The 24,728-nt window shown below is 64.1% G+C and overlaps 4 protein-coding genes and 1 long non-coding RNA gene across 7 annotated transcripts; 2 read left to right on the top strand and 3 right to left on the bottom strand.

Moving 5' to 3' along the window:
- Positions 1-153: 153 nt before the first annotated feature.
- TUFM (Tu translation elongation factor, mitochondrial) lies at positions 154-5,158 on the bottom strand. The gene is given in 15 exon segments (XM_068999051.1): positions 154-641; positions 716-835; positions 1,250-1,333; positions 1,335-1,402; positions 1,689-1,793; positions 2,219-2,351; positions 2,437-2,451; positions 2,453-2,557; positions 2,559-2,603; positions 2,894-2,977; positions 2,979-2,999; positions 3,345-3,511; positions 4,342-4,453; positions 4,809-4,843; positions 5,095-5,158. Coding segments are annotated over 15 exon segments (1,362 nt in total). The 5' UTR covers positions 5,135-5,158; the 3' UTR covers positions 154-413.
- A 1,223-nt stretch (positions 5,159-6,381) lies between these two features.
- Positions 6,382-8,093, top strand: LOC138101190 (uncharacterized). Of its 2 annotated transcripts, XR_011147021.1 has the most exons (5): positions 6,382-6,445; positions 6,884-6,932; positions 7,146-7,204; positions 7,685-7,759; positions 8,007-8,093. It is a non-coding gene; the product is annotated as an uncharacterized lncRNA (long non-coding RNA). The 2 variants fall into 2 exon arrangements; XR_011147020.1 differs by lacking the exons at positions 6,382-6,445; positions 6,884-6,932; positions 7,146-7,204 and adding exons at positions 7,370-7,433; positions 7,541-7,582.
- Positions 8,094-8,122: 29 nt separating this feature from the next.
- THOC6 (THO complex subunit 6) lies at positions 8,123-14,579 on the bottom strand. Of its 2 annotated transcripts, XM_068999052.1 has the most exons (12): positions 14,440-14,579; positions 13,676-13,740; positions 13,339-13,442; positions 12,936-12,973; positions 12,789-12,837; positions 12,176-12,247; positions 11,591-11,693; positions 11,319-11,368; positions 11,061-11,123; positions 10,733-10,843; positions 8,995-9,123; positions 8,123-8,281 (listed from the first exon to the last, which is right to left on the bottom strand). In XM_068999052.1, the coding sequence occupies exons 1-12, from the start codon at positions 14,577-14,579 to the stop codon at positions 8,198-8,200; spliced, it is 1,008 nt and encodes a 335-aa protein (XP_068855153.1). In that variant the 3' UTR covers positions 8,123-8,197. The 2 variants fall into 2 exon arrangements, with proteins under 2 accessions (XP_068855153.1, XP_068855154.1); XM_068999053.1 differs by lacking the exon at positions 8,123-8,281 and having other exon boundaries at positions 9,061-9,123; positions 10,693-10,843.
- A 1,634-nt stretch (positions 14,580-16,213) lies between these two features.
- Positions 16,214-19,880, bottom strand: CD2BP2 (CD2 cytoplasmic tail binding protein 2). Its single transcript, XM_068999040.1, is given in 9 exon segments — positions 16,214-16,384; positions 16,386-16,412; positions 16,733-16,827; positions 17,216-17,660; positions 17,948-18,112; positions 18,210-18,214; positions 18,348-18,465; positions 19,005-19,081; positions 19,807-19,880. Coding segments are annotated over 8 exon segments (1,017 nt in total). The 5' UTR covers positions 19,080-19,081; positions 19,807-19,880; the 3' UTR covers positions 16,214-16,297.
- Positions 19,881-20,602: 722 nt separating this feature from the next.
- Positions 20,603-24,503, top strand: LOC138101192 (histone-lysine N-methyltransferase SETD1A-like; the record flags this gene model as incomplete). Its single annotated transcript, XM_068999057.1, has 6 exons — positions 20,603-20,752; positions 21,175-21,330; positions 21,873-21,971; positions 23,120-23,390; positions 23,797-23,901; positions 24,289-24,503. Coding segments are annotated over exons 2-6 (828 nt in total), but the record flags the coding sequence as incomplete, so codon positions are not given.
- Positions 24,504-24,728: the final 225 nt, after the last annotated feature.

The following is a 24,728-nucleotide window of genomic DNA, read 5'->3' as shown; positions in this document are numbered from 1 at the left end:
GGCTCAGCCCCACAGCAATGAGGGGAGGGCTCAGCCCCCACAGCAACGAGGGGGAGGGCTCAGCCCCACAGCAATGAGGGGAGGGCTCAGCCCCCACAGCCATGGGGGAGGGCTCAGCCCCACAGCAATGAGGGGAGGGGCTCCGCTGCCCCACAGCCATGGGGGAGGGCTCAGCCCCACAGCCATGGGGGGAGGGGCTCAGCCCCACAGCAATGGGGGAGGGCTCAGCCCCACAGCAACGAGGGGAGGGCTCAGCCCCACAGCCCATGGGGGAGGGCTCAGCCCCACAGCAATGAGGGGAGGGCTCAGCCCCCACAGCCATGGGGGAGGGCTCAGCCCCACAGCAATGAGGGGAGGGGCTCAGCCCCACAGCAACGAGGGGAGGGCTCAGCCCCACAGCCATGGGGGAGGGCTCAGCCCCACAGCAATGGGGGAGGGCTCAGCCCCACAGCAACGAGGGGAGGGCTCAGCCCCAGCTGAGCTCGCGCTCCGAGGCCTCGAGCGGCAAGCAGCCGGGACACGACGCCGGTGCCGATGGTCCGGGCGCCGTCGCGGAGGGTGAAGCGCTGGCCCTGCTCCAGCACCATCGGCTGCCGCAGCAGCAGCGTCAGCGCCGCGTCCTCGCCCGGCATCACCAGCTCCTGGGGGCGCGAGCGCGCGGTGAGACCCACGGAGCCCCTGCGCCCGCCCCACGGCCCCCCCCCGCCCCACGGACCTTGCCGGGGGGCAGCAGCACCCTGCAGGCGATGTCCCAGGTGTGCGAGAACATCACGGGCGAGTAGTGGGCCACGAAGGGCTTGTGGCGTCCCCCCTCCTGCGGGGAGAGCACGTACACCTGCGGGGAGGGGAGCGACTCCGGCTCGTGCTTCTGCCCCACAGCCTGCCCCACATAACCCCAGAGCTGCCCCACATAACCCCGGAGCTGCCCCACGTAACCCCATGGCCTGCCCCACATAACCCCAGAGCTGCCCCACGTAACCCCACGGCTTGCCCCACATAACCCCAGAGCTGCCCCACATAACCCCGGAGCTGCCCCTCGTAACCCCACAGCTACCCCACATCCCACCTCAGTCGTCTCCCACTCTGCTCCCTCCTGCCCCACATCCTGACCCCCACATCCTGCCCCCCACATCCTGCCCCACAGGACCCAAATCCTGCTCCAAATCCCGCTGCACGTGACCCCAATCCTGCCCCCCATCCTGACCCCCACCTCCTGCCCCATGGCACCCAAATCCTGCCCCACACCCACCTGTGCCTCCACCTTCTGCTGGGGCTGCAGCGTCCCCGGCTGGGCCACGACCATCCCCCGCCTCACGTCCTCGCGCTTGAGCCCCCCGCAGCAGCGCCCCGAGGTTGTCCCCGGCCTCGGCGCGCTCCAGGCTCTTGTGGAACATCTCAATCCCTGTGGGATGTGGGGCTCTGTGGGGGCTCTGTGGGGGTCTGTGGGGCTCTGTGGGGCTCTGTGGGGTGCGGTGTGGGTGCTATGGGGCAGTTACGGGTCACTTAAGCTCGCTCATCATTCACGGGTCGCTCATGGTCAGTTAAGGGTCACTCAGGCTTGCTCAGAGTTGGCTACTGGTCACTCCGGGTCAGTTAAGGGTCACTCAGAGTTGGCTATTGGTCACTCTGGGTCAGTTAAGGGTCACTCAGCATCGGTTAAGGGCCACTTCGGGCCCCTCGGGACTCACCGGTCACCACTGACCGCAGCTGGCGGCCGTAGCCCAGCAGCTCCACCTCGTCCCCTTTCCGGAGGGTTCCGCGCTCCAACGTCCCGGTGACCACGGTGCCGCGGCCTGGGGGAGGGGACGGGGGGACACAGGGGTGGGATAGGGGTGGGACAGGTGTGGGGCAGGTGTGACACAGGTGGGACACACGTGGGACACAGGTATCACAGGTGTGACACAGGTGTAACACAGGTGTGTGACAGGTATGACACAGGTGTGACACAGGTATGACACAGGTATGACACAGGGTGTGACAGGTGTAACACAGGTGTGTGACAGGTGTGACACAGGTGTGACACAGGTGTGTGACAGGTGTGACACAGGTGTGACAGGTGTAACACAGGTGTGTGACAGGTGTGACACAGGTGTAACACAGGTGTGTGACAGGTATCACACAGGTGTGACACAGGTGCGACACAGGTATCACAGGTGTGACACAGGTGTAACACAGGTGTGTGACAGGTATCACACAGGTGTGTCAGAGCTGTCATTACCCGGGATGGAGTGCACGGCCTCGATGGGCAGCAGGCAGGGCCGCTCCAGGTCCCGCGGGGGCTGCGGGATGTGCGAGTCCACGGCCTCGAGGAGCTTCAGCACCGACTGCAGCCCCAGCTCGGGCTCACGGTCCTGGGGGCACAGGGGTCGCTACCCATCAGTTATCGATCCGTGACGGATCAATGGGGCCGCACAGGCGAGCCCAGGGGTGCCTCACCTGCAGGGCGCACAGGGGCTGACCCCACCACCACCGGAGTGTTCTCCCCGTCGAAGCCGAACTCCGTGAGCAGCTCCCGCACCTCCAGCTCCACCAGCGGCAGCAGCTCCGGGTCCGGCACCCGCGTCCGCCTTGTTCAGGTAAACGACCACGTGCCGGACGCCCACCTGGGCAGGGAGGGGTCAGCGGGGGGGCAGGGACACGCCCCCAGACCCCAACCCCCACCTGGGCAGGGAGGGGTCAGCGGGGTCAGGGACACGCCCCCAGACCCCAACCCCCCCGTGGCCAGGTGAGCTCAGGTGGGGCCAGGTGAGGCTGGGGCCACGCCCCTGCCATGGACACACCCCTTCCCCCCCCCAGGAAACGCCCCCCGGGCTGCACTGGCCAATGGGAAGGGGTGGAGCTGCTTTGGCCACGCCCTTTTACCTGGAGCTCACCTGGCCACGCCCGTTCTCACCTGTCGGGCCAGCAGCAGGTGCTCCCTGGTCTGGGGCATTTGGCCGTCGGTCGCGGCCACCACGAGGATGACGCCGTCGAGGGGGGGCGGTGCCCGTGATCATGTTCTGGGGTGAAACACCCGGATTTTGGGTCAGAGGAGATTTCGGGAGGAATTCCCATTTCTTTGGGCGTTTTTCTCCGGGAACTTCAGGATTCGGGTGATTTTTGGGGGTCCCCGAGAAGGATTTCGGGCGGCAATCGAGTGGTTTTGGGGCCTCTGGGGGGGGGGATTTTTGGGGTCTCTGTTGGGGCTCCCCCAGCGGCCGCCGGGCAGCGCCCGCCTGACAAAATCTCCTTTTCCAACCGATTCTTCCCGGGGCTTTTTTTTTTTTTTTTTTTGGAGGGGGGGAATTCCGGGATCTTCCCTGGGAACTGGGGGGGGGGGGGGGGTTTCAGGGGAAGCCCCTGACCTTGACGTAGTCGGCGTGGCCGGGGCAGTCGGTGTGGGCGTAGTGGCGTTTGGGGGTGCTGTACTCCACGTGCGCCGCGTTGATGGTGATGCCGCGCGCCTTCTCCTCGGGGGCGCTGTCGATGTCCTCGTAGGGCCGGAACTGCGCCCCTCCCCCCGCCGACAGCACTGCGGGGACCCCCCCGGAACCGTCACCGACCCCCCCCCGCCCCGAGCCGCTGCCCCCTCTGGGGACCCTCCTGACCCCGAAAATCCCCCCAGAAATCGGCCCGAATTCAGCCCCGATCCCCCATCGAACTGTCATCCCATTCCAGGGACCCCCCGAGGCCCCAAAATCCCCACGAATCCCCCCAAAAATCAACCCAAATTCAGCCCCGATCCCCCCCGAACTGTCATCCCATTCCAGTTGTCTGCAGCCACTTTCCCCTCTGTAGATCAAGATCTAACAGCTAAAAGCGAAGTCCAACCACAGTCCGAGCAGAAGGGCATGGAACTGGGAAATTGAGGCAATTAAACCCTAAAATAACTTATTCAGCTGGGCCTGACCCCCTGAGGCCCCAAAATCCCCACAAATCCCCCCAAAAATCAGCCCGAACTCAGCCCCTCCCCTCATGAAAAGCACGGAGAGGCCCCGAATTTCGGGATCCGCGCCCAGTCTGAGAGAGGCCCCTGGGACTGGGAGGGGGTTGGGGCATTTCTCCCCTTTTCTCACCCTTTCCCCCCGTTTTTGTTCCCATTTCTCCCCCATATTTCCCCTCCCCCCCGTATTCCCACGCCCCCTTCGCTTTTCTGGGATTCCCGGGAATTTGGGGTCCCCTCGGGACTTTCGCCCCATTTTTTAACCCATTTCTCCCCTCGTTTTTTCACCATTTCACCCCATTTTAACCCCCTTTTTTCCCGTTTTTCTGCCCCATCGCCCACCCCCCCCCCGCCCCGTTTTCCCACGGCCCCTTCCCGCTGTCCGGCGTTCCCGGGGAATTTGGGGCCCCCGGGGTCACCTCGGGTGATGGCCGCGGTCAGCGTGGTCTTGCCGTGGTCCACGTGGCCGATGGTCCCCACGTTCAGGTGGGGCTTGTCCCGCACGAAGGCGGCCTTGGCCCGCGGGGGGGCCTGGGGGAGACCCCCGAATTGGGGAGAAGGGGGGGGGGGGTGGGGTCAGGGCCGGGCCGGGCCCCCGGACCCCCCCAAATTCCAGAAAAATCCACCCGAACCCCCAAAAAATCCGCGCCAGGAAACGGCAAATCGGCCGAAAATTGACCCAAAATTCCACCCTGAGCCTCCCCCAAACCCCCCCCAGAGCCCCCCAGAATTCCAGTCGGACCCTCCAGATCCCCAAAATCCCCTTCAGAGACCCCCCCCAGCCCCCCCAAATTCCCTCAAAATCCCCCCTTAGAGCCCCCCCAGTCCCTCAGGGACCCTGGAATCCCCCAAAACCGCCCAAATTCGCCTCCAATCCCCCTCTCACCGTGCTCAGGACTCGGAAGCCACGGCCACGAAGAGCTGCGGGGTGAAAAAAAAGGGAATTTGGGGGATTTGAGGGGAATTGGGGGGGATTTGGGGGGATTTTGGGGGATTTGAGGGGTCCCGGGTGAGTCGGGACGACCCCGGCGGCTCACCCCCCCCATGACCTTCACCCCCCCTCCCCCTCCCCCGCCCCTTCCCATGCTCCCTTAGACCCCTTCTGTCCCCCAGAGCCCATAATCCCCCCAAAAACCCCAAATCCCCCAAATTCCCCCCGAATTTCGCCGCACCCCCAAGGGCCCCGCGGAGCAGCACCGCGGGCAGCGCCATCTTTCTCCTGCCGCGCCGGAAGTGCCCCTCAAGCCGCTTCCGGGGACTCTCCGCCCTCTCGGTCCCGTTCCCGCCAGTGCAGCTCTATGGTTTCCCCGCCGCACCGCTCTGGCCCCGGCCCCGCTCTCGGTGGTGCTGGAGGACCCCGAAAGCGCGCGGGCCGCTCTGGGCGCCCCGGAGGACTCGACTCGGTTGTATTGGAGGACTCAAAAAGGGGGCATCAAAAAGAGCCCCCCGGGAGCCCCCAAAACGCCCCCAAGCCCCCAAAATGATCCCCCCACCCCAACAGGGCGCCCCAAGGCCCCTCCTTCCCCTCAAGCCCTCAAGGTGCCCCCACATTCCCCCGAAAGCCCCCCCTTGACACGCCAAAATCCCCCTAAAGCCCCCAAACCCTCTCCCTCCCCCTCTGAACCCCCAAGCCCCACCCCCAACCCCTCCAGATCCCCCATTTCCCCCCCATCCCCCCCCGCTCTCACTTCCTTCTCCCCCAGGAAACCGCCCCTCCCCCCTCCGCGGCCAAATCCCCCCCAAATCCCCCCAAAATCCCCGGGGGGGGAGGGGCAGAGCAGCCCCCCCAGATGTGGGGGAGGGTCCCAGTGCAGGGGGGAAGGTCGCAAGGAGGGGGGAGGGGCCGGTTTTGGGGAGCCCCCGACTTTCGGGGTGGGGGAGGGGTGGCCGTCACGCTTGGGGGGTCCCCGCGGAGGTGACGTCACGTCCTGGGGGGCGGGGTGGGGGAGGGGCGGATGGCGGCGGCGCTCTGGGGGGTCCTGGTGGCGCTGGTGGCGCTGGGGGGGGGCGAGGGGGGACCCCGCGAGGTGACCCCGGAATTCGGCGGGGGGGGTTCCCCAAATCTGGGGGGGGGCACGACCCCCAGGAGCGACAACGGGAGCAGCTGGGGGGGGGGAGGGGCCGGACCCCCCCCGAAGGGAGGTGAGGGGGGGCTGGGGGGGACCTGGGGGGGATTTGGGGGGGGTTGGGTGGGATTTTGGGGTCGTTTGGGGGGGATTTGGGTGGGTTTAGGGCGGGATTTTGGGGTCGTTTGGGGGGGATTTGGGTGGGTTTAGGGCGGGATTTTGGGGTCGTTTGGGGGGATTTGGGTGGGTTTAAGGTGGGATTTTGGGGTCGTTTTGGGCGGATTTGGGTGGGATTTTGGTTTTTCGGGGGGCGGGGGTCCCGCGGGTGAGCCCGGGGTGACCCCGCCCCTTCCCCCAGGGCTCGGGGGCTCCTTCTGGGGGTCCCTGGGGGCTTTGGCCGCCGCGTACCTGGGGCTGGGGGGGGCCGTGCTCGTGGGGCTGCACCGGCGGCACCGAGGTGAGACCCCAAAATTGGGGGGGGGGGGCGGGGGCGGATTTGGCCGGCTGGGACCCGAACTGGGGGAAGGAGAACCCAAATTTGGGGGGGCTGGGATTGGAATTTGAGGGGTGAGGGCCGAATTAGGGGGGTGGGATTTGACCTGGGGAGGTCAGAGCCAGATTTGGGGGGAGGGGGACCCGAACTGGGGGGATGGGAACCTCACTGGGGGAGGGGGGAGCCAAATTTGGGGCGTTCAGACCCGAAATCGGGGGCTGGGAACTGAACTGGGAGGGGTGGGGGTCAAGTTTAGGGGGTGGGAGGCGGATTTGGGGGTGCGGGTCGCATTTGGGGGGGTGGGAGTCAAATGTGGGGGAGGGTCAGACCCACTCGGGCGGTGGGGGAGGCTCAGCCCCTCCCCCAGCGCCCCAATTTTGCCCTCGCCCCCCTCCCCCCCAGCCCTGCAGAGCCGGAAGCGCCGGAGGGTCCAGAGGGGCCCGGCCCGGAGGTGGGGGAGGGGCTGGGGGGGTGGGGGAGGGGTTTCTGTGGGGGGCGGAGCCTGTGGGGGGAGGGGCGGGGGGGTCTTTGGGGTAGAGGAGGGGCCGATGGGGAGGGGGAGGGGCTCTATGGGGCTGGGGGGTCTGTGGGGGAGGGGCAGCTTCGGGACCCTCTCCCCAAGCGCTGCCCCTCCCCCACGCCCCCCCTCCCCCACCCCCCCCAGGTTTTTCCGGATGTCGCCCCTGGAGCCCCAAAATCCCTACGGGAACGTCCCGGGACCCCGTGAGTGACCCCAGACCCCCCCAAAACCTCCCCAAATCCCCCCACCCCCCCCCCCCCCTAAAATCGCCCGGGACCCCCAGCCCTGCCCCACCCCCCGAAGCCCCTCCCCCACTGACCCCCCAATGCCGCCCCTCCCCCGCAGGCCCCTCCCCCCCCGCGCCCCCCCCCCAGCGGCCGCAGCAGGAGGAGGAGGGGGAGGGGGACGAAGGCTACGAGGACCCCGAGAGCGGTGAGTGGGGGAGGGGCGGCGGGGGGGAGGGGCGGCGGGACCCCCCCTCTGCTCCGGGACCCCCACACTGACCCCTCCCCCCTCTCTGTGCCCCTCCCCCCCCCCAGGGAGCTACGAGAACGCCCCGGCAGCGCTGGGGGGAGGGGCAGGTAAAGGGTGGGGGAGGGGCGTGGGGGCGGGGCAGTGGGGGCAGCTTTGCCCCTCCCCCACGCCCCTCCCCCACCCATCGCTGACGCCCCTCCCCCCCCCAGGGTGGCCCTACGAGGTGATGGCAGCGGGGGAGGGGCACCGGGAGCCCCCCTGGAGGGGGAGGGGCGGCGAGGAGGGTGAGGAGGGGGGCAGGGGAGGGGGGAGGGGCGGTTTGGGGGAGGGGAAGCTGGGATGGGGGAGGGGAAGCTGGGATGGGGGAGGGGGTCACTGGAGGGGGGAGGGGCTGGATTGGGGGCTGTTAGAGGTGGGGGAGGGGCTTTTGGAGGTGGGGGAGGGGCTTCCTAAGGGGGGAAGCAGTGAACTGTGGTGGGGGAGGGGCGCCCCTGCTGACGCCCCTCCCCCGTCCCGCCCCTCCCCCCACAGATGCCGCCTCCTACGAGAACATGGAGGGAACTCTGGGATGAGCCCCTCCCCCGCCCCGCGACCCCTCCCCCCCCTCCAAAAACCACAAGAAAAAGTTGAATCTTTTGGTAGAAAAAGAGGATTTGTATCAAACTGGGAGCGCTGGGGGTCCCTGGGGGGCGCTGGGGGGGCACTGGGAGCACTGGGAGGGCTCAGGTGAAGCTCAGTGAGAAGGCCCGGTAGCCCAGGTTGGTGAAAACGTCGATTTTGGGGCTGTTCCCGGCCACCGTCAGCACCTGGGGGGAGGGGAGGGACTGGCTCAGGCCACGCCCGCTGCGGCCACGCCCCTTTAAACCCCCGCCCACCGCGCCCAGGCCACACCCACTCAGTGCGAGCCGCTCCCCTTTGAGCCCCACACGGACCACGCCCATCGAGCCCCACCCCGTTCAGCCCCGCCCCTTCCTCTTTAAGCCCCGCCTATTCCTCTTTAAGCCCCGCCCCTTCCTCTTCAAACCCCACTTTTCCTCTTTAAGCCCCGCCCTTCCCCTTTAAGCCCCACCCCTTCCCCTTTAAGCCCCACCCCTTCCTTTTAAGGAACGCCCCTTCCTCTTTAAGCCCCGCCCCTTCCTCTTTAAACCCCACTCTTCCTCTTTAAGCCCCGCCCCTTCCTCTTTAAGCCCCACCCCTTTCTCTTTAAGCCCCGCCTTTTCCTCTTTAAGCCACGCCCCTTTCTCTTTAAGCCCCACCCCTTCCTTTTAAAGCCACACTCGTTCCTCTTTAAGCCCCACCCCTCCCTCTCTAAGCCACGCCCACTTGCTTTGAACCCCCCGCCCCTTCACCCCCACACAAAGCCACGCCCAGCCTTGGCCACGCCCCCAACCCACACCCATTCAATCCCACCCATTTAAACCCCGCCCACACCGCTTTAAGCCACGCCCAGTTCTTCGGAGCCCCTCCCCTTAAGCCACACCCAGACCCGCCCCCGCCCCCGCCCCGCCCCCGGCTGTACCTGGTGCTCAGGTGAGCGGGGGTGGAGGCAGAGGCTGCGCAGGGCCGGGGGCGACACCGGGACCCTCCCCCGCACGTCCCCGCTGAGCTGCAGCAGGTGCAGGGCGGGGCCCACCCCCCCCGAGAGAACCTGCGGGGGAACTGGGTGAACTGGGAGCACTGGGAGGGCACTGGGGGTGGATTTGGGGGCATTCGGGGAAGTTCGGGGGATCTTGGAGGGGTTTAGGGGGGACTGGGAGGGACTGGGAGGGGATTGGGGGGATACTGGTGGAGACTGGGGAGAACTGGAACCACCCCAGTCCTGAACCGGGAACCGGACGCGAGAACGCGCGGATTGGGATTAAACTGGTCCGTACTGGTCCGTACTGGTCCGTACTGGGACTCAGCAGGTCCTGGTGGAAGAAGTGATGGGCCGGGGGGAGGGGGAACACCACGGTCGAGGCCTGTACTGGCCTGTACTGGTCTATACTGGTTTGCACCAGTCCATACCGCTCCGTGTTGGTTTATACTGGTCTATGCCGGTTTATACTGGTTTACACCACTTCATACTGGTCTGCGTGAATTCATACTGGTCTATACCGGTTTACCTTGGCTTACAGCACTCCATACTGGTCTGTGTTGGTTCATACTAGTCTATACTGGTTTACACCAGTTCATACTGGTCTGTATTGGCTCATACTGGTCTATACTGGTTTACACCAGTTCATACTGGTCTGTATTGGTTCGTACTGGTCTATACTGGTTTACACCAGTTCATACTGGTCTGTATTGGTTCGTAGTGGTCTATACTGGCTTACAGCAGTCCATACTGGTCTGTATTGGTCCCTACTGGTCCATACTGGTTTATACCAGCTCACACCGGTTCATACGGGTCTGTATCGGTCCGTACTGGTCCCTACTGGTCCATACTGGCTCACACCGGTTGGTACGGGTCTGTATCGGTCCCTACTGGTCCCTACTGGTCTATACTGGCTCACACCGGTTGGGACGGGTCTGTATCGGTCCGTACCGGTCCATACTGGTCTATACTGGCTCACACCGGTTGGGACGGGTCTGTATCGGTCCCTACTGGTCCATACTGGTCTATACTGGCTCACACCGGTTGGGACAGGTCTGTATCGGTCCCTACTGGTCCCTACTGGTCCATACTGGCTCACACCGGTTGGGACGGGTCTGTATCGGTCCGTACTGGTCCCTACTGGTCCATACTGGCTCACACCGGTTGGGACGGGTCTGTATCGGTCCGTACCGGTCCATACTGGTCCATACTGGCTCACACCGGTTGGGACGGGTCTGTATCGGTCCGTACTGGTCCATACTGGTCCATACTGGCTCACACCGGTTGGGACGGGTCTGTATCGGTCCGTACCGGTCCATACTGGTCCATACTGGCTCACACCGGTTGGGACGGGTCTGTATCGGTCCCTACTGGTCCCTACCGGTCCGTACCGGCTCACACCGGTTGGGACGGGTCTGTATCGGTCCCTACTGGTCCATACCGGTCCGTACCGGTCCGTACCGGCTCACACCGGTTGGGACGGGTCTGTATCGGTCCCTACTGGTCCCTACCGGTCCGTACCGGCTCACACCGGTTGGGACGGGTCTGTATCGGTCCCTACTGGTCCCTACCGGTCCGTACCGGCTCACACCGGTTGGGACGGGTCTGTATCGGTCCCTACTGGTCCCTACCGGTCCGTACCGGCTCACACCGGTTGGGACGGCTCCCCAGTGGGGCTCACCAGGTCCTGGTGGAACAGGGCGTGGTGCTGGGGCGGGGGCAGGGCGAACACCGTGGTCGGGGTCACCGAGCGCAGGTGCCACAGGGTGAGGGCGGGGCCGCCCCCGCACACCTGGGGGTCAAAGGTCAGAGGTCACGGGGGGGTCACAGCAGCCCCTGGCCCCTCCCCCTCCCCCTGAGCCCCTCCCCTTCTGTTGAGTCCCCTCCCCCTCCCATTTACCCAACGGAGGCCCCTCCCCCTTTCAAAGCCCCTCCCCCTCCCCTTTGACCCTCCCCCACCCCTTTGGCCCCTCCCCCACCGCCCCTCCCCCGCCGCCCCTCCCCCGTACCATCCAGTCGCTCTCAGTGGCCAAACACCGGATCCACTTGCCCAGCTGGGGGCGGCTGCACTCCTGCAACCAGTATGGACCAGTATGAACCAGTTTGGACCGGTCTGCACCAGTACAGACCAGTACAAGCCCCTCCCAGTCTCCCCCAATCCCCTCCCAGTCCCTCCCAGCGCCTCCCAGTCTCCCCCAGTCCATCCCAGTCCCCTCCCAGTCTCCCCCAGTCCCCTCCCAGTCCCTCCCAGTTCCCCCAGTTCACACCTGGTATTTGTGCACCTCGATCAGCTGCACCTGGGAGCCCGTCCGGAGATCTGAGGGGGGATTTGGGGGGGTTTTGGGACATTTTGGGGGGATTTGGGGCGATTGGGGGGGGGGGGGGGGGTCACACAGCAGGGGCTGGGAGCAGCTTTTGGGGTGATTTTGGGGTGATGAGGTCTCGACCCAGAGCTGCACAGGAGGGCTTTGGGGATGGATTTTGGGACGGTTTGGGGTATTTTTGGGGCGATTCAGGGGGGTTTTGGGGCATCTCTCACCCCAGAGCCGCACGGTGCCGTCCTCCCCCCCCGACAGCACCTGCGGGAGCTGCTCCCGAAGGGCCACGATGTGAACGAGGTCCTGGTGCCCCCGCAGCTCGTGCTGGCCAGGAAACGCCAAAATCACCCCAAAATCACCCCAAAATCACCCCAAACCACCCTCAAAGCCCCCGGCATCCCCAAACCCCCCGGATCCCACGGGGTCCTGGTGCCCCCGCAGCTCGTGCTGGGCAGGAGACCCCAAAATCACCCCAAAAATCCCCCCAAAAAAACCCCCAAGCCCCACCCCAAATCACCCCCGGGACCCCCAAACCGTCCCCCAAAATCCCCAGATTCCTCCTGACCCGAAATCCCCCCAAACCTCCCCAAATCTCCCCTTCAGGACCTTTCTGGGACCCCAAACCTCCCTAGGACCTCCCAAAATCCCCCAGAACCTCCCCAGAACCACCAAACCCCCCCAAATCATCCAAATCACCCCCAAATTTCCACCCTGGACCCCCCAGTCCCGCTCAGGACCCCCCAGAACCCTCCCAAGTCTCCCCCAAACCCCAAAATCCCCTGAATTCGCCCCAAATCCGCACTCACGGTGAAGGTGCCGCTCTCCAGGTCCAGCACCCGCACGGCCCCGTCCCCCCCCGCCAGGGCCACCCAGTGATCCTGGGGGGGGATTTGGGGTCTGGGGGGGTCCCCAAAATCCGGGGCTCCAAACTTTCCCCCCTCACACCCCCCGGGGATTTTTTGGGGGGTCCTGGGGAAAATTTGGGGGATCCCAGAGGGATTTTGGGGGGGGATTTGGGCCATTTTGGGGAGGTTTGGGGGACTGGGGGGAGCTCAGGGGGATCTTTGGGGTTCTCAGGGAGATTTGGGGGAGGTTTTGGGAGGGATTTGGGGTTTTTGGGGAAGAGAATTTGGGGTTTCTTGGGGAGGTTTTCAGGGGGATTTCGAGGAGGATTTTTGGGGTAATTTTGGGGGTTCTGAGGAGGTTTTTCTGGGGAAGGTTTTGAGGCTTTTTTGAGGATTTTGGAAGAGGTCTTTGGGGTGGTTTTGTGGTATTTGGAGGAAGGTTTTGGGGAGAATTTTTGGGGTTTTTTTGGGTAGGGTTGGGGAAGATTTTCAGGATTTTTTTGAGGATTTTTTTGGGGAGGTTTTGGGGTTGATCTGGGGGATTTTGGGGGGTCCCAAGGAACCCCCCCCTCACCCTCTGGTTCACCTCCAGCGCGTTGATCTCTGGCACCTCCAGGCTGCTCCTGGTGGGGGGGTGGATTTTGGGGGAATTCGGGATCCCCCCCTGGGGGGTCCCTGAGCTCGGGGGGACCCCAAAATTCACCCAAAATTTGGGATTTACCTGCAGGGGGGACGGCGGGTCCAGAGCTCCCGACAGCCCTGGGGAAGGAGGGGAGGGGGTGTCAGGGGGGACCCCAAAAAAAATACTACCCAAAAACCCATGGGGGGTTTTGAGGGGTCCTGGAGGAAGGGTCTGGGGGCTTCTGGGGAGGCTTGGGGGTCCCAGGGGGTTTTGGGGATATTTGGGGGTATTTTGCAGGGGGTTGGATTGGGGGCGTGCCAGGGGGACGTGGGGGAGGGGGCTTTTGCCGTATTTTTGGGGATATTTTGCGCATTTTGGGGTTCTCAAGAAATATTTTGGGGGTATTCTGAGGTATTTTGGAGTATTTTGGGACATTTTGGGCTGGACTTGGGGGTGATTTTGGGACTTTTTGGGCTGGATTTGGGGGTTTCTGGGGTCCCACCTTGCGGCCCAGCTCGGCCCAGCTCCAGCCCCGAATTTCGCCATCGCTGCCGCTCAGGAGGAGCCGCTCGGTCGAGGCCAGGGAGTACACGGGGCCTGAGTGCGCTGCCCAGTACAGACCAGTTCAGACCAGTATGGAGCAGCACAGACCAGTGCAGAGGCGCCCAGGCTGGGACAGACCAGGGCAGGCACCGGGGGGGCTCCCGGGACACAGTGGGGGGGTCCCAGTACGAACTGGGAGCTTCCCAGTCTGGTTCAGTCCATCCCAGTACAACCCGGGCAGCTCCCGGTATTACCCAGGGTCCCTCCCAGTCCCTCCCAGTTTGTCCCAGTCTCACCCCTGAACACATTCACGGGTCTCCGGTTTTCCTCCTTGGCCTCAGCGCTGAGCGCGGCCGAGAGCCTGGGGGGGAGGGAGGGGACGGAACTTTATCCCAGTTTATCCTGGTTTATCCCGGTGTATCCCGCTCTTTACCCTGGTTTATCCTGGCTTTTCCAGCTCTTTATCCCGGTGTATCCCGGCTTTTCCTGCTCTTTATCCCGGCTTATCCCGGCTTTTCCCGCTCTTTATCCCGGTTTATCCCAGCTTTTCCCGCTCTTTATCCCGGTTTATCCCAGCTTTTCCTGCTCTTTATCCCGGCTTATCCCGGCTTTTCCCGCTCTTTATCCCGGTTTATCCCAGCTTTTCCCGCTCTTTATCCCGGTGTATCCCAGCTTTTCCCGCTCTTTATCCCGGTTTATCCCGGCTTTTCCCACTCTTTACTCTGGTTTATCCCGGCTTTTCCAGCTCTTTATCCCGGCTTTTCCCGCTCTTTATCCCGGTTTATCCCGGCTTTTCCCGCTCTTTATCCCGGCCGATCCCGAGCGTTTATCCCAGTTCTTATCTCGCCGTTCATCCCGGTTATTCCCGACTTTATCCCGCTGCTTTCCCCCGCCATTCCCGGTGTTACTCCCGCAGTTCATCCCGGTTTTTCCCGATGTTTTTCCCGGTTGATCCCAGGGGCTTATCCCGGTATTTTCCCGCTCCCATCCCTGCCTTTATCCCAGCGTTATCCCCGCCGTTATCCCGCTATTTTTCCCGCCGTCCCTGTCGCGACAGTACCCGAAGATCGCGATCTCGCCGAAGTCGTTGGCGGCCGCCAGGAAGCGCCCGCACGGGGCCGCGCTCTGCGCCAGCACCGACACGTGCAGGAGCTGCCGCGCCCGCCGCACCCCGCCCGGCACCGGGCCCGGCGACGACATGACGTCACAAACCTCTCCCGGTGGCGTCACGGCCTCTCTCGGTGACGTCACACACCGAGGGCTCTCCCGCTCCCGGTGCCCGGTACCGGCAAATGGGATGCGGAGTCGCACGGTGATGACGTAACGAGAAGGCGACGGGGCGCGCGGTTGATGACGATGCACTTCCGCTTCCTGCCGCGAGGAGCACGCCGGGAGTTGTGGTCCTGCCCCTGCCGGAAGTGCCCGGATGGAGCCGGCGCGAGGCGGCGGAGGGGGGTGAGGGGGCAATTTTGGAGATTTTGGGGAGTTTGGGGGATCCGGGGGAGGGTCCGGATCCTTCCTGACCCCCTCCGTGACTCCCCCAGGGCTCCGCCCCGGCCTCCCGCGCCTGGCGAGAAACGGAGACCGCCCCAGTGCGAGGGGTGAGCGGGGAACTGGGGGGGATTGGGATGGACTGGGATGGACTGGGAGGGAATTGGGAGGGACTGGCAAAAGCCCGTGCTGGTTTATACTGGTTTCTAGCAGTTTTCAGTGGTTTATACTGGTCCATACTGGTCTGTACTGGTCCCCAGGCCGCGCCTGCCCAAGCAGGGCCTGTCCGAGGCGGCTGCGGCCGCGCGGCTCCGGGCGCTGCCGGCCCAGCACGACCACGGCTACAGCGGGAACGGGCTCCGGTAACGGGGGAAGAACGGGGGGAAATGGGCGAAAATGGGGGAAAATGAAAAAAAAACCGCCACAGGGAAATGGGGGTGGGGGAGGGGCTGCAGCGGGAACGGGCTCCCGAACCGGGAAATGGGGGGAAAACGGGGAAATCCGAAAAAAAAGTGGGGGAAAAGCGGGGAAAATCCGTGAAAAAAGGGGGGGAAAGGAGAATGGGGGCGGGGCTAAGCCGGGCTCAGGTTTGGGTGGGGCAGAGGGGCGGGGCCAATCAGGGTGGGGCAGGGGGGGCGGGGCCAATCAGGGTGGGGCAGGGGGCGGGGCCAATCAGGGTGGGGCAGGGGGCGGGGCCAATCAGGGTGGGACAGGGGGCGGGGCCAATCAGGGTGGGGCAGGGGGCGGGGCCAAGCAGGGTGGGGCAGGGGGGCGGGGCCAATCAGGGTGGGGCCAATCAGGGTGGGGCAGGGGGCGGGGCCAATCAGGGTGGGACAGGGGGCGGGGCCAATCAGGGCGGGGCAGGGGGCGGGGCCAATCAGGGTGGGACAGGGGGCGGGGCCAAGCAGGGTGGGGCCAATCAGAGTGGGGAAGGGGGGCGGGGCCAATCAGGGTGGGGCAGGGGGCGGGGCCTAATGGGACCTGGGTGGGGCTCATGGAAATGAGGGGTGGGGCAGAGGGCGGGGCCGGGGGGTGGGGACACGTTCGGGGTCAGTTTTGGGAGGTCTGGGGGCATTTTTGGGGCCCGGCCCCACCCCCACCCCCCATTTCCCCTCCCCCCAGGCTCCCCCCGCCCTGAGGCCGCGCCCGCCCCTCCCCCACTGCTGACGGAGAGAGGGGGAGGAGCTGCCCCTCCCCCCAAATAAACACAGCGACCCCTCCCCCACCGCCGCCTCCGTTCTTCAGGGGCTGGGGTGGGGGAAGGGCAAGCAGCAAAAAAAAAACCCCACCGAACTTTGGGGTCAAATCCCTTTTATTGCCCCAAAAAGGGGGGGGGCCCACAAGGCCCCTCCCCCCACTGGTCCCCCTGGATTTGGGGGGATTTTGGGGCGGTTTTTGGGGCGACTCCGGGGTTTTTCGGGGGGGTCTCAGGTGTAGAGCTGGAAGTCGACGCGGCCGCAGTCGTAGAAGGGCCCGGGGGGGTTCACGCGGCGGCAGCGCGCCCCCTCCCCCCCCCGCGAAATAGCCCTGGGCCGCCCATTCCTGGGGGGGGGGAGGGGAGGGCGGGCTCAGGGAGGGTCCCCCGGCTCGGCCACGCCCCCAAATCTCCCCCCCAAAACCTCCCCCCCAATTTTGGGGCTCCCCCCGCTCTTCAATCCACCCCCCCCCCCCTCACTTTCGGGGTCCCCCACCCCCCCCAGTTTCGGGGTCTCCCTCCCCAATTCGAGCTCCCCCCACCCCCATTCCCAGCCCCTCCCCCCACCCATTTTAGCTCCTCCCCCCCACCTTTTCCCCCCTCCCCCCCCCCTCGGGGGTTTCGGGGTCCCCCTCCCCCATCCCGGGGGAACGCGCCCCTCCCCCACCTGCATCTGAGCGCTGCTGAAGGGGCCGAACAGGGGGGCGTCCCCGTCCCCCTCCCCCCCCCAGTGATACTCCCAGAGAACCTCGGGAAGCGGCTCTGGGGGGGGAGGGGAAAGAGGGAGGAGGGGTCAGCAAACCCCCCCCAAACCCCCCCCCCCAGGACCCCCAAACTTCCACATGAGAACTCCAGAACTCCTTGGAACCCCCCCCAAAGCCACTCCCAGGACCCCCAAAAGTCCCCCAGAACCCCCAACCCCCCCTCAAAACCCCGGACAGACCCCCCCAAACCCCTCTGGGACTCCTCAACCCCCCCCGCCACCCCTCCCCCCCCCCCATTTCCCAGAACCCCAAATTCCCCCCAGGACCCCTCAAACCCCCCCTGGATCCCCAACCCCCACCCCCAGGCCCTCTCATATCTCCCCCCCAACCCTCCCATTTGCCCCTCCCCCTCTCGCCCCTCCCCCCACGCCCCTCCCCCCACTCACCCTCCTGCCCCTCCCCCTCCTCTGTGGGGGCGAACATGTCCAAGGCCGGGGGTCTCTGCCCCTCCCCCTCCTCCTCCTCCTCCTGCTCCTCCCCCTCCTGTCCGGGGGTGGGGGAGGGGCCGCCCCTCCCCCCCAGCTCGTGGAGGCGCCGCTGGAGCCGCTCCCGGCTCTCCCCGAAGACCCCCAGGACGCCCCTGGCCACCAACGCGTCCGCCAGGGCCACCAGGGTGTCCAGCTCGGGGGGGGGAGGGGCGCGGGCCCTGCCCCTGCCCCTCCCCCCTCCCCGGGGCCGCCCCTCCCCCCCCCAGCGCCTCAGCGCCCCCCCCACGGTCTCCCCCGGCCGCAGCAGCTCCAGCACCTCTCGCAGCAGGTGGGGGAGGGGCGGCGGGGAGGGAGGGGAGGGGGGAGGGTCCTGAGGGGGGAGGGGGCGGGGCTTGATGGGCATCTGTGGGGGGAAAAAAGGGGGGAGGGGTGCGGTGAGCCCCTCCCCCCGCTCACCTGCGCCCCGCCCCCTCCCCCGCTCCAAGCCCCTCCCCCCGGCCCCACCTCTTTAAGCCCCTCCCCCAAATCCCTTGAAGCCCCTCCCCCCTCGTTTTTAAGCCCCTCCCCCACCCCAACCCTTTCCAGCCCCTCCCCCACCCCTTTAAGCCCCTCCCCACCTCCAAACCCCTCCCCCACCCATCTCTTGAGCCCCTCCCCCACCCCGTTTCCTCCCAAGCCCCTCCCCCTCACCCCCTCGATGGTCTCCAGCCAGGGGTCGGGGGGCTCCCGCTGGGGGAGGGGCAGGAAGTGCCCGTGGGGGTCGAAGCGCCCCTCCCCCAGCTCCTCCTCCAGGTTGAAGGGGGTGAAGGGCAACCGGCCCCTCCCCCTCCCCCGGGGCGGGGCCCGGCTCCTGACCTGGGGGGGGAGGGGCAGGGAGGGCGGGGTCAGAAACCACACAGAGACCCCAAAATGTCCCAAAACCGCCCCCAAAATCCCCAAATCCGCCCCAAACCTGCCCTCAAAGAGATCCCAAGACCACCCCAAAATCCACCCAGAATCGCCCAAAAACCCACAAGCACACCCAGCCCCCCTCAAGATCACCCCAAACCACCCCAAATTCCCCTCAAATCCCCCCAAAACTTCCCCTCACCCTCCACGGGGGGGCCCTCGGGTCTCTCTTCCTCCTCCTCCTCCTCCTCCTCCTCCTCGTCGCTGTCCAGGGACGGCTGCGCCGGGAAGCGGCTGCCGGGACCCCCCACGGCCACGGCCTGGGCACCCACAAAAACCCCACAAATTCACCCCAAAAACAACCTCGACATCACCCCGAAAATCCCCAGAAGTGTCCCCTAAAATAGGGCCCCGAACCCCCCAAAATAACCCCGAAATAACCCCAAAGAGTGACCCGAAATAACCCCCCAAAACCCCCCAAAACACCTCAAAAACATCACCCGGAGACCCCAAAGTTCACCTGAAATTATCCCAAAACCTCTAAATAACCCCCAGACTCCCCCAAATGACCCCGAAATGACCCAAATCTCTGCCCTGGTGACCCCAAACTCCCCCAAACTCCCCAAAATGACCCAAATCTCTGCCCTGGTGACCCCAAACTCCCCCAAACTCCCCAAAATGACCCAAATCTCTGCCCCGGTGACCCCAAACTCCCCCAGATGACCCCAAAATGACCCAAATCTCTGCCCTGATGAGCCCAGATGACCCCAAACTCCCCCAAAATGACCCAAATCTCTGCCCTGGTGACCCCAAACTTCCCCAAATGACCCCAAAATCAACCCCGCCCCTCCCCCCTCACCCGTTTCCGAGGGGGCCCCGCCGGCCCCTCCCCCTCCCCTGGGGGCTCTTCGAACGTCACCTTGCGCTTGGCCATGGCTGCAATTAACAGACCTTAATTAGCGATAACAATAATTAACCCGAGAAACGCCAACGAACAATGCGCCCCTCATTAACCTCAATTAGCCCCCAACTGGCTCCTAATTAACCCCCCACTTCCCCATTAGCTGCCTCTTGTTTATTCTCTTTATGTACTAAGTAGCGCCTTAATTAACCTAATTAACGGCCACTAACACTCCTAACCTCCATCAGCCCCGATTAGCTCCTAATTAACCCGCCCAATTAATTACTAATTTCCCCATTAAGATGTCTCTATTTGTGCTAATTATTACCTCATTAACGACCTGAATTACCGCTAGAATCCCATTAATGGACACCTATTTGCTCTAATTAACCCCCTAATTGATCCTTTTCTTGGTTCTTATTAAGATCTTAATTAATCCCGCTATCGCTCCCTTGTACTGCCACCCGCTAAGCAAGCAAATCAGTTCCTAATTAAGTCCCCAATTCCTCCATAACAACCTCTTGTTTGCTCTAATTGACCCCCCTCATTAACCACCGCAATTAACGCTCCGAAAGAGCCACCCCCAACCTTCATTAGCATCCTTAATGAACCGAAATGAACGCGGGGGCCGCCCCCTTTTGCCCCAGAACGGCCCCGCCCCCCTGGACCCCAATAAGCGGCTCCAATTAAACCCCCCCGGCCCTCATTAACCCATCTCTCATTTGCATATGCAAATGCAACCGCGAACGCGCTACCGGACCCGGTGGTGGCGGCGGCACGGCTCGGAGTGGCGGAAGTGACGTCACTGAACAGCGACACCGCCGGGGGAAGTGACGTCACGCCCACCCCCCCCGCCTCTTAAAGGCGCCGCTCCCCGATTTCCAAGAAGCCGACTCCGAGTCCCGCTTTTGGCCTTTTTCAAAACCAAAACTACAAGAAAAGGGAGGGGGCGGGGGCTTCGCCGTTCAGTAAAATCGCACCCAAAAGTTAAAGGCACGCGGGCGCGGAAAAAGCCGGGTGGGCGTGGTCAAAAGGTGCGGAAACGCCCGCGGGGAGAGGCGTCAGCGCTGCCGCGCGTGCGCACAGCGAGGCCCCGCGTCCCTCACGGGAGCAGATTCGTCACGGCTCTCCTTCAGTAGAAAGCGAAACCCAAAAAAGACCCACCCCGAGCAGCGCTGAAAACCGAGTGAAAAGTTTGAAGAGCAAAGCGAAGAAATGGGTTAGAAGTGAGGGAAAATGAGGGAAAGAGCGAGCAAAGGCGATGTGGCGAAACTGCGGGCGGTCGGCAAAGGCAGCAGATTCGCCACTGCTCGCGCGCCTCTCTTCTCCCCTCCGCCCTTCTCTTGAAACGTTTCCTCCCGATTTATTCGTTTCGTGGCTTTTTGGGTTTTTTTTTTTTTTTGGCGTTTCGGGGCCGTTTCGGGCGTTTTTCGCCGCGGGGGGAGAGAAGGGGGGAGCGCGTGTGGAAAGTGCGGCGCGGCCGTTGCGCTCTCGCGAGATCCTCGCGGACGCGACTTCCGGCGTTGGCACCGCCCCCTCCCCCCTAGCCCCGACCGGCGGCGGCTCCGGGACCCCCAAAACCCCCCGAAAATCCCCCAAACCGCCAAAAGCTCGCCCAGAAACCCCCGCCGGGGCCTCCTCGGTGAGCGGAAACCCCCCCCTGCGGCTCTCCCGGCCAGCGGAGGGGGCGGCAGCGGGAGCGGGAGGTGAGAGGGGGGCGGGGGAGGCGTGAGGGGGAATTGGGGGGGTCCTGAGCGGGAGATGTGGGGGGGGGGCGGGGGGGGGAGGAGGGGGCGATTGAGGGGAAATCGGGGGGGATCTGGGGGGGTCTGAGGGGAATTGGGGGGGGTTTTGGGGGGTCTGAGCGGGAATTGGGGGGGCGGGAGGGGCTGAGGGTTTGGGGGGGGTTTTTTGAAGGGGATCTGGGGGGGCTTTGAGGGGGAATTCGGGGGGTATTTGAGGAGGCATTCGGGGGATTTGAGGGGGAATTCAGGGGTCTCTGAGCAGGAGTTTGGGGGGGGGGATTTGAGGGGTTTTGGGGGGAGACTTGGAGGGAGGGCTTGGGGGCGGGTGTGGGGGTGACCCGGGGGGGGTTCTGGGGGTCACCGCGTGGCCCCCGCCCCCGCAGGGTCAATGAGTCGGGGGGATGGAGCCCGAGCCGGGGGGTGACGCCCCCAGGACCCCCAGCGTCCCCTGGCGCAGCTACAAACTGGTGCTGGACCCCGCCCTGCGCCGGGGGGGGCAGAAGCTCTACAGATACGATGGCGTCCACTTCAGCATCCCTGTGAGTGACCCCAAAATCACCCCAAAACCGCCCCGAGAATACCCCCAAAACCACCCCCAAAACTTCACCCCAAACCGTCTCGATGTAAGGGTAGTCGCGAGGCCCGAAATCATCTTAAAAATATCCCAAAGGCACCCAGAAAGCCCCCCCGAAATGACTCCACAAATAGCCCAAAAGGTCCCTAAAGATGCTCTCAGACACACCCCAAATAAAACCCCAAAAACGCCTGCAAAACCACCCAAAAATCACCCCCAGAGGTCCCCAAAACACGCTCCAAAAGCAGTCTGGAAACACCCCAAAACCACCCCAAAATGACCCCCAAACCACCCCAGGGAGAGCGTGTGGGATTTGGGGGTGTTTTTTGAGGGTGTTGGGGTATTTTGAGGAGTTTTGGGGTTTTTTGGGGTTTTCCAGTTGTCGTCCTGTATTTTGGCGTGTTTTGGGGGGATTTTAAGCTATTTCCGGGGTTGTTTGGGGGTTTCCCACCGCTCTCCTGTCCCGCTCTGGATTTTGGGGTCTCTGACTCTGTTTTTGGGGTGCAGGACTCGGGGTTCCCCCCGGCCGGGCCCGTGCAGGACCCGCGGCCTCGAAGGATCTGGGCCAAGCACCGGGACCTGTCCCTGCCCGTGCCCAAGTTCAAGGTGAGCGCCTTTGGGGTCGGGCTCGGATGTTTGGGATGGGCTTTGGGAGTTTGCGAGTGGATTTTGGGGGCAGGTTTGGGATTTGGGGTGGATTTGGGAATTCAGGGTTGGGTTTTGGAGGTCCACGGATGGATTTGGGGTCGTGTGGTGGTTTCAGGAACGCGTTTGGCGTTTCAGGGGTGGATTTGGGGTTTCGGGAATCGATCCGGGGCCGCGTTTGGGGTTTTGGTGGGACGGTAACGATGGGTTCGGGATTTTTGTGGGGTCGCAGCCGGACGAGTTCTGTGTCGGCCAAATCCCGCTGAAGGAGGCGTGGGGTTGGGTTTGGGATTTGGGAATGGATTTGGGATCCAGCGCTGGATTGGGATTTCAGGGGATTTCAGTGCGATCTGAGGAGGGTTTCAGGGGATTTCAGTGAGGTTTCAGTGGGATTTCAGGGGGGTTTCAGGGGATTTCAGTGGGATTTCAGGGGGGGTTCAGGGGGGTTTCAGTAGGATCTCAGTGGGATTTCAGGGGGGTTTCAGGGGATTTCAGTGGGATTTCAGTGGGGTTTCAGGGGATTTCAGTGGGATTTCAGTGGGGTTTCAGGGGATTTCAGGGGGGTTTCAGGGGATTTCAGTGGGATTTCAGTGGGGTTTCAGGGGATTTCAGTGGGATTTCAGGGGGGTTTCAAGGGGATTTCAGTAGGATCTCAGTGGGATTTCAGGGGGGTTTCAGGGGATTTCAGTGGGATTTCAGTGGGGTTTCAGGGGATTTCAGTGGGATTTCAGTGGGGTTTCAGGGGATTTCAGGGGGGTTTCAGGGGATTTCAGTGGGATTTCAGTGGGGTTTCAGGGGATTTCAGTGGGATTTCAGGGGGGTTTCAAGGGGCTTTCAGTGGGATTTCAGGGGGGTTTCAGGGGATCTCAGTGGGATTTCAGGGGATCTCAGTCGGATTTCAGTGGGGTTTCAGTGGGATTTCAGTGGGATCTCGGTGGGATTTCCCTGACTAACTCGGCACTTTGTTGGGATTTCGTTGGGGTTTCGCGGGGCTTTCAGTGGGGCGTCTCTGACGGGTTTGGGATTTCCGTGGGACTTCGCTGCTGCTGTTGCTGCTGCTCTTTGGGATTTCAATCCCCGGCTGATCGAAGGGTTTTGTTTGGGGCCAGCTGGACGAGTTCTACGTGGGGCAGGTGCCGCTGAAGGAGGTGACGTTTGCGCGCCTCAACGACAACATCCGCGAGGGCTTCCTGCGGGAGATGTGCCGCAAGTTCGGGGAGGTGGAGGAGGTGGAGGTGCTGCTGCACCCCAAAACCCGCAAGCACCTGGGGCTGGCCCGCGTCACCTTCGGCACCTCCCGCGGGGCCCGCGACACCGTGAGGCACCTGCACAACGCCACCGTCATGGGCACGGCCATCCACGCCCAGCTGGACGTCAGGGGTGGGCGCACGGGGCGTGCCTGGGGGCTTTGGGGGGGATTTGTGGGGTTTGGGGGCGTTTGTGGGGGGTTGAGAGCGCTTGTAGGGTGTTAGAGTCAGTTGTAGAGAGTTTGGAGAGAACGGGTGATTTAGGGGGGGGTTAGAGGATTTAGGAGAAGTTTGGGGTGGGTTTTGGATGATTTTGGGATGGTTTAGGGTGTTCTAGGGTAGTTTTAGGGCCCACCACCGCATTTGGGATCTCGAGCGGGGTTTAGGATTCGCTGCTGTAGAGGTTCGGAGTTGAACCTCTTTGAACCCAAATTTTTGGGGTGGAAGTGCCCAGAATAGCAGTTTTTGGAGTCAGACCGCAGTTTTTGGGGTCAGAGTCGGAGTTGCGGGGTCACAGCCGTGTGTTTGGGGCGTTTTAGGGCAGCAGAGAATGAAGCTGTACGAGCTGATCGTGAACGGCTCCTACACCCCCCCAGACCGTGCCCACGGGGGGGGGCAAAGCCTCGGGGGACCGGGGGGACACGGTAAGGACGGGCTTGGGGTTTGGGAGGCCTGGGGGGGTTCTTGGGGGGCCCTGGGGGGCTTTGGGGTGGTTTTGGGGGGGGCAGGGCGGTTTGGAGGGGTTTGGATACCGGAGCTGATGGTCTGGCGGGGGTTCAGGGAGGATTTTGGAGGGTTGGAAGGGGGTTTGGGGGGATTTGGGGGCGCTGGGAGGGGATTTGGGGGGTTTGGGGTGGATTGGGGGGGATTTGGGGTCCTTTGGGAGAGGGGAGGATTTAGGTGTTGGGGTTGTCCTGTGGGGATTTTGGGGTGCCCTGTGGGGTTTGGGGGGGGTTCCTGTGGGGTTTTGAAGCACCCGGGCGGGTTTGGGGCTGTCCGGACCCCCCCCCGAACCCCCCGTTTCCCCTCAGCCGCCGCCCCCCGGCCGAGCCCCTCCGGCGCCGCCCCTCGGCCGACGGCTTCGCCCCTCCGCCCCCCGCGGGAGCCCCCCCCGGGAACGGGACCCCCCAGGATGGGGGAGCAGCGGGGGCGGGGGGGTTCGGCCCCTTCGCCCCTCCCCCCCCCCTCCGCCGGGACCCCCCTTCGGCCCCTTCGCCGACGGGACCCCCTCGCCCTACGGGGGCAGGTGAGCGGGGGGCAGCGGGGTTTGGGGGCAGTGGGGTTGTGGGGGGGTGGGACCAAATTTTGGGGGAGATAAGCTGTTGAGATTCGGAATTTGGGGTGGGAAATGCTCGGCGGGGGGGGGGAGGGAAGGGAATTTTAGGGGGGGGAAAAAGGCGGAATTGGGGGGGACAACGGGTTTCTATGGGGAGGAATGCTGAGCTTTTGGGATCCCAAATTTGGGGTGGGA

Source organism: Aphelocoma coerulescens, unplaced genomic scaffold (assembly GCF_041296385.1).
Source record: "Aphelocoma coerulescens isolate FSJ_1873_10779 unplaced genomic scaffold, UR_Acoe_1.0 HiC_scaffold_207, whole genome shotgun sequence".
Taxonomy (NCBI): Eukaryota; Metazoa; Chordata; class Aves; order Passeriformes; family Corvidae; genus Aphelocoma; species Aphelocoma coerulescens.
The sequence above is the reverse complement of the archived record's forward strand: the minus strand, read 5'-3'. Positions and strand labels throughout refer to the sequence as shown.

Coding starts and splice junctions, on each gene's coding strand:
- THOC6 (XM_068999052.1), bottom strand. CDS start 14,579: ATGTCGTCGCCGGGCCCGGTGCCGGGCGGGGTGCGGCGGGCGCGGCAG. Junction 13,443..13,675: donor ACCCGTGAATGTGTTCAGGG/GTGAGACTGGGA, acceptor TGTACTGGGCAG/CGCACTCAGGCCCCGTGTAC. Junction 11,369..11,590: donor CGGCACCGTGCGGCTCTGGG/GTGAGAGATGCC, acceptor ATCCCCCCTCAG/ATCTCCGGACGGGCTCCCAG.